General features: G+C 36.2%; 1 protein-coding gene across 1 annotated transcript; it reads left to right on the top strand.

Annotated features, from left to right (window-relative positions):
- The first annotated feature begins 1,963 nt into the window (after positions 1 to 1,963).
- Positions 1,964 to 6,694, top strand: LOC102711880. Its single transcript, XM_015835893.1, has 5 exons — positions 1,964 to 2,383; positions 2,460 to 2,540; positions 5,056 to 5,287; positions 5,549 to 5,625; positions 6,493 to 6,694. The coding sequence occupies exons 1-5, from the start codon at positions 1,964 to 1,966 to the stop codon at positions 6,562 to 6,564; spliced, it is 882 nt and encodes a 293-aa protein (XP_015691379.1). The 3' UTR covers positions 6,565 to 6,694.
- Positions 6,695 to 7,113: the final 419 nt, after the last annotated feature.

Genomic DNA, 7,113 nt, shown 5'->3' with positions numbered 1-7,113 from the left:
ACTTAGAGGCGTGGATGACCAGCAAGAGGCGTCCAAATCAAGATGGAGGACCAAACCAAGTCGACTTCAATTATGATTCGGAGTCCAGGATCAGTTTGCACTAAAACGGGCGCCCAGGTCGTATACGAACTCGGACTACAAGGTGACGATTGGGGTATTACCGGCCTCAAAGTATGAACGTCTTCAAGTCGTCGAATCGAACATATTGCAAGATTGGATACCTAATATCACATCATTAACATGGGCAAAAGGAAATATAATCACTAGAGCAACCATGGAATAACTAACAGATACCTCTTACCACTGGCTAGGTAGAAAATAATTTTGCCATTTTAAATACAAGACACTAGAGATTTCAAAATCTAATTTGCTCAAAATATGCTACGGGAGAGATCGCATAATTGAGGACATGATTAAATGAGTTCCCAATTCATCTGTAAAAAATAAAATACAAATATGATGGAGAATTTCCCTAGTTTGTTGCCAACAAACAAGGACATGATTAAAATAAGGAAACTGTCTACTTTACCCCCTGAACTATAAGGGTTGGTCTACTTAACCCCCTAATATATTAAACAGGATATTCCACCCCTGAAGTACAAAAACTAGATCAAATAACCCCCTAAAGTGGTTTTGTATATGGTTTTGCCATGTAGATGTTGACGTGGTAGAGCTATTGCTTGCATGGCACAAAGTTTTTTCATTGAGGTAGTGAGTTAAAGAGTATAAACTAGAAACAGAGGTACTTTGCTAGTGTACGTAAATGCCTCTGCCTAAAATAATGGGGCTCAAACTAAGCATCAGATAACGAAGAATGGACTTGAAAAATGCATCGACAGGTTTTTACTATATATATTGAGAAATAAACACAATAACTATTGCCATATGCTTTTTTGTCTAAAAAAAGAATGGACATTCTAACACATCACAAAGCTGGAGTTCCAAACAAAGTAATCAAGCAAGCTAGGCGACATCGCCATTACAGGATGAAGTACAGATGGTTAAACTTTTGATCTAACAAAACCCAAACTAAGCCTTAGGGGTCGGTAAGTATATATATATATATATATATATATATATATATATATATATATATATATATATATATATATACACATATATGTATATGGATCAACGAACAACCTCTAGTGTGTGGCACATCGCCCCAGGTCATACAAGACTTGTGGGCCCATGTGGAAGTGTTATAGCAACACTGGACTTAACTGTGGTCGACTAAGTATTGGAACAGACTGTCACTATTCGAAAGAGGATTTCATGCTCAAGCTGAATATGTTGGAAAGAGGATTCCGAGACCATTTGTAACATCAAGAAAAAATGGAACATGTAAAACATCGGAACTTTGAAAAACAATAGTAACCCTTTTGTGCCTTTCAAGATATTTCTTAGCCTAGTATTTGTAAGGCTCTAACTCATAGATTATTGGAGAATATAGAGTGTATGGTGCAAAAATGGTTAAAACCTTTATGTTTAGTCTATAGTGCACAAAGATGATCCAAACAATCTCAAATTTTCAATCTGCTTGTTATTCCAGCTCTACATATTTTTGGACATAACATCTAATAGGATTTTATTAATACTAGTAATTTTAATTTACCCCTAATTCAGGTGTATGTTAGGGGGATGCATTTGTGGACAGGGGGGGGGGTGCGGTGTGCATAGTACGCATTATGACTGGAGCGCCCTCGTAAACAAGACATCAGTAATTGGTGAGTTATGAATTTGGTGGCTGAAAATCATGGATCCAGCCCAAAAGATAAGGCCGACCATTATCATCTTGGCCTAATACACGCTGGCCCAATTTTTAGACAAGTAGTACCATCTAGCACAGGTTCATCCTCCCAAACCCTTGTGCTATTTGCCCTGCGCCGCCAAATAAAAAGCCACCTCATTTTCACCTTGGCTGCAATCCCCACTCTCCACCATTCCCAATTGTTTAGCTGCGATGCCAAAGCCGAGGCACCAGTGCCCTAGCAAGATTTGTCCCACAAGTGCCCTTGCGCCTAGCGCCTCCATGTCCACCCAGGGTGGGACGGGAAGCCAGAACAAGATAGGGATGGAGGATGAGGAGAAGGGCTCATCCACGGTGCCTGCCGTGTATGACATCAACGCCGACATTGAAGAGGAGTACCGGTTATTCTTAGAGAACGCGCGTGTCTATGAGAATGAAGATTTTGTGGTGGAGTATGGGGGCAAGGTTATTAGATATGGAGGAGAAGCAGTGGATGATGATGGTTGCACAGAAGTTCCTGTCAAGAAGGAGAAGAAGATGGTGGTGGTGATCAGCTCGGATGAGTCTTCCGATGACTGTGAGATGGGTGTTACTGACCACAGTTTGCTTGAATGTGAGATGCCTCAGAAAAAGGTACTGTCATGTTGCACTCTCAATCTCGATCATGTTTAATGTTTCTGCGCGTCTCTAACTCAGATATTTCACCTAGGCAAAAATTGTGGAAGATGAGAAGAAAAGGTCCATTCTTCCTCCTGATGGAGAAGAAGCTCCCATAGAGCATGCTGAGAAGGTTGGTTCTCATGACTTGATGTTTATTTTGTTTTTAATATAGAACATCTAAGAAACCAAGTGTGTTAAAACATTGATTTCCAATACAAAAAAACACTTGAACTAACATCACGTGGTTGATCTCACTTTCTCCCACTTATCAGCTTTACCACTAGTACATGCGTATTAACATGTAATATCTGCCAGTGATTGTGTAGCTTTTGGTGGTTGGTTGCCATATATATAAGTTTTTTTGTACTTGAACGGAGAAAAAAAAACAAATTCTATAATTTTCTGGGCTGGGCTTGTAGCAATATTTGAGATGAAAAATGCATTATGATTAAAACAACAGCCAGTCTTTTTGTTTGCCGGCCTTCTGTCATTCCTGATTTGTTTTATTGACCCTGAGAAGCCACTGTTTCATCTTGAGATAGCTGCAGCAAGCAGAACCAAATGATTCATGAGAACTTTGTGATTTGATATCGTGCTTGAGCTGCATCCGATTAATTAGGAAGCAACAGCTTGGAGTTCATTCTATGTATTTAAATCCAGCAAGCGATCAATCTTTTGAGTTTTTCCCTATGACTTCTCGATTTCAAGTGTGCTTAATTGGTATCTTTTGTTTCGAGAACATTTGTAGTGGACCAAGAGTTACATATATAAATGGTTGTTTGAGAATCCATAATTGCACTATATTAATTTGTTAAACATGCTATATTTGGTGAAAATGCATCTTATGACCTATTTCCAACAAGTACAATAAGATTATTCTCTTTTATTTTGTGTACTGAATTATTCTGGTATCCTTCTTTTGTCATGCCACATATGTCTGGCACACAATGTTCCCTGATCTTGAACTCTCTGAAAATTTTGTACTATGGTTTTGTAGCTCTCTAATATATTTACAGTATTGGATCTAGGCCACGGTCAGTGTTAGTTAACTTATGCGATGCGGAAAACATAGTAATAGATTAGTACATGATTAACTAATTATTAGTTATGAAAAATTGAAAAATGTATTAATATTATTGTTTAAAGCAACTTTCCTATATAAAGTTTAACAGAAAAACACCGTTTAACAGTTTGGAAACATGCGCACGAAAAATGAAAGAATCTGGCTTAGTAATAGGCAGAACGAACGGGCCCTAGTCTACCTGTTAAGATGTTCTGGCACTAGAACTTTGTTTGCCAATTTGGTTTATGAACTCCTGGTTTAGACTATGTATATATGTACATAGGACAAGACTCATATATTTGATTAACATGCTTCTTATAACCTATTTCCAGCAAATACACTAACATTTTTCTCTTTTTTTTGTGTTATGAATTATCCCAGTATCCTTCTTTTGTCATGCCTCATATGTTTGGCACACAATGTTCCCTGATCTTGAACTCAGAAAATTTTGTACTATGGCTTTGTATGTCTCTAGTATATTTACATTATTGTATCTAGGCCGCGTTCGTTTGGCCCCCCTAAGCTAACTTACCCCCTCTTTTTCCGGGCGCACGTTTCCCGAACCTAAACGGTATATTTTTTGTAAAAATTTTCTATAGGAAAGTTATTTTAAAAAATCATATTAATCTATGTTATATTTCTATAATAATAATTAATTAATTAATCATGTATTAATCTATTACTATGTTTTCCATTTCAGGGATAAGTTAACTTATCCTCCTCAACTGAACGCGGCCCTAGTCTAACTGTCTAGATCTTCTGCCACAAAAACTTTGTATGCCAATTTTGGTCGTGAACTCCTATTTTAGATTATGTATGTATATATGTCAAGACTCATATTTGCATGGTCCAATTGAGATGGCAGCTTTGTCCTTGATCATGCTGCATGCCATTCATAAGTGGAGTTGCAGACTCTTAGACAGTGACAAGTATTATCACTGTGGCAGTTATGCAAAGTCTGATAGGCATAAAATTCTCGCAATGAGTGACATAATTTCTTAGATAATTTCCATTTGGATGGGAAGCTGAGGTGTAACAAGATGAGAGTAGAAGTCTTCCCGTGCATAATTGCAGGAACCCGGTAAAAACAACAATGTAATAGAATCTTTTAAAACTTGTGTGTGTATTTTGATTAATATTTGGAACCGTAAATTCTATTAACTGTTTGGGTTATTAGCATGTTGCTTTTGAGTCATAGGTAGCTAGGAATTGTTGAAGTTGGAACACTCAAGCTCTTGGTTATTTCTGGATTATTCTAAATTAGTTGTTTTCAGTATACTTCTTGATATGATATGATGTCTATAGTGACAAGATGTTGTCTATGTAGTTCCACCATGTTCTTTAGAAATTCCCAAGAATATTCCTTTTCATCCCTTCTGCAGATTGATTTGGTAGATAATGTATGTTGCTTCTTTTTCTCTCATTCTGGTTAATGTGATGCTATATTTTAATTTATTTTCATAATATTGTTTGTCATGGTCCTTTTAGTTTTATAATATTAGAAGTTGTTAGTTTGTTACACCATATTACTTTATATCATGGCACATACATCTTCTTGTTTTAAACACATTTATTGCTGTAGAAATCATCTGGAGTTATATGGCCTGCACATATAAATGAAAGGGAAGAATCGGAGTTCAAGCAAAGATTGATTGGTGCTCTTAGCAAACCATTTTGCCACCAAGAGTATGACAAGCTCTATCGCATGGCTACTAATCGTAATAGACTGATGAAGGAACGCCAGATGCGCGGTCGTGTGAAGTATTACTATCCTGATGACGGGACAGAGAAATCATATTTTGACTCCTATCCAGGTATAACACCTTATAAATCATGCAAATACATTTATTGGCAAACATCTTTTCTATTTTTTCTCTTCCATAGTGGAATATGTTCTTATTATTTTTGCAAATATATTTGAATGATTACATCAAATACCTGCATAATATGTATGTTCCTATTTTTATTTGCCGAGGTATCTTTTTCTGTCTGAAAACTGATGACGTTTTCACCTGTCTAGTCTGTATTCTGTTGTAGACCTATTGTAGCAGTTAACTTTGTTTATTTGAAACCAGACCTTGCCAAAGAAGTTGAAGAAACAAGCTATCCCAAACGCCTGGCTCTATTGCGTGGACTATTCTTCTGGTTGGAGGTAACTTCATATTGTTTGTGGGAACTTTTTATTAATTATAATGCAGGAAAATTAAGTACAAAGTGTCCTGCTATTTAATGATCCCATTTCCATCTCTTATTAACTTCTGAATATATTTGAGTTTATTTGCACAACATGCTCCCTATGAGAAAAAAACTGTGAATTTTTGGCATTAAAAGAACTAGCATGTCAACTCCAAAATACAGAATTGACTTATATTTTAGGACCAAGGCAGTATATTATAACATAGGCATACAATTTGTCTAGGCCTATGGTTACGTATATGATGCCTGTTATTACTCACTCCATTCGATATTGTAAGACGTTTTGGTCTTAGCTAAATTTATCTATGGATCAATGAGTACGGTTTGGTCTTAACTAGTATTCCCTGTTTCATGCAACTTATGTCGGCCTGAACTATTTGGATTGAGAGAAATAATCTAATTTTCAATGGAATTCAGCCTGAGGTCCTTTCATGCAAATTTAAAGTTAGATTTGAGTCTATATTTACCTAGGCTCAAGGAGAGTCATCGTCCCCTATTGCAATATCAAGGATTGATCTTCTGTAATTTTTGTTATATGTTCGTTTGTTCTTTTCTTTCTTTTCACTGACTTTTGTAAATAACCTTGGTCTTACTATAATCTATACTGTGGAGGCCTTCTCCACTGTTAGTTCATCAAAAAAATGAATATGTTATGTATATATATATGATGTAAAACAGAGAGCATACTAGTTTTTCTTTCTTTTGAAGTTTTAATACTTTTAATATCTCCGTACTAGTATGCAGTTCTTCGTACCATGGCATCCTTTTGTTTGAGATTTTACACTTATTTGTAGGTTTTCTTCATAGTCTATTTTGTTTGCAGAATGTTGGGCAAGATCACCAATTCAGGCCATGGAGAGATGAGCATAAACGTTACAAAGTAATTTTTTCTTGAGGAGAAAAAATACAGTGTTATTTTACTTCAATGTGCTAGATTTTACCCGAAAGTTGTTGACTGTGTCAATCACTTGTATCTTCCTCAAAATTAAGTTACCCACACCATTTTCTTTTTAACATATAAGGTGCTGCAAAATTTTAATTTTAAAACATATGTTTCCAGTTGATTTTATGGTTTTTGCACTGCAGTTTATGTTCCAGCATTTTCTTTTTAATTCCTGAGTGCAAATATAAAGATGTTTGCTGATCAATTGTTTTTGGTAGCTGATAACATGTTACCGCTTATATTCAGCATAACCAAAATTGAACCATCAACATTTTCCATAATGTGTATCAGGATGGCTCTATTGTCTAGCAGTGTCGTATAATTATAAAATATATAATGTTAACGTAAACAAGCACCACATAAAATTTCATTCTTCTTAAAAGTATTTGCTGATCCAACAAAGCTCACGTGCCAACTAGACTGGTTGGCTGACCCATCCTTTTCCCCTAGAGCCCTATGGCAGCCACCAAGCACTGAACCGTGCAACTGTCAAAGCACAGG

This window comes from Oryza brachyantha, chromosome 4, assembly GCF_000231095.2.
Source record: "Oryza brachyantha chromosome 4, ObraRS2, whole genome shotgun sequence".
NCBI classification, from domain to species: domain Eukaryota; kingdom Viridiplantae; phylum Streptophyta; class Magnoliopsida; order Poales; family Poaceae; genus Oryza; species Oryza brachyantha.
This window is presented reverse-complemented; position numbering and strand designations above follow the sequence as displayed.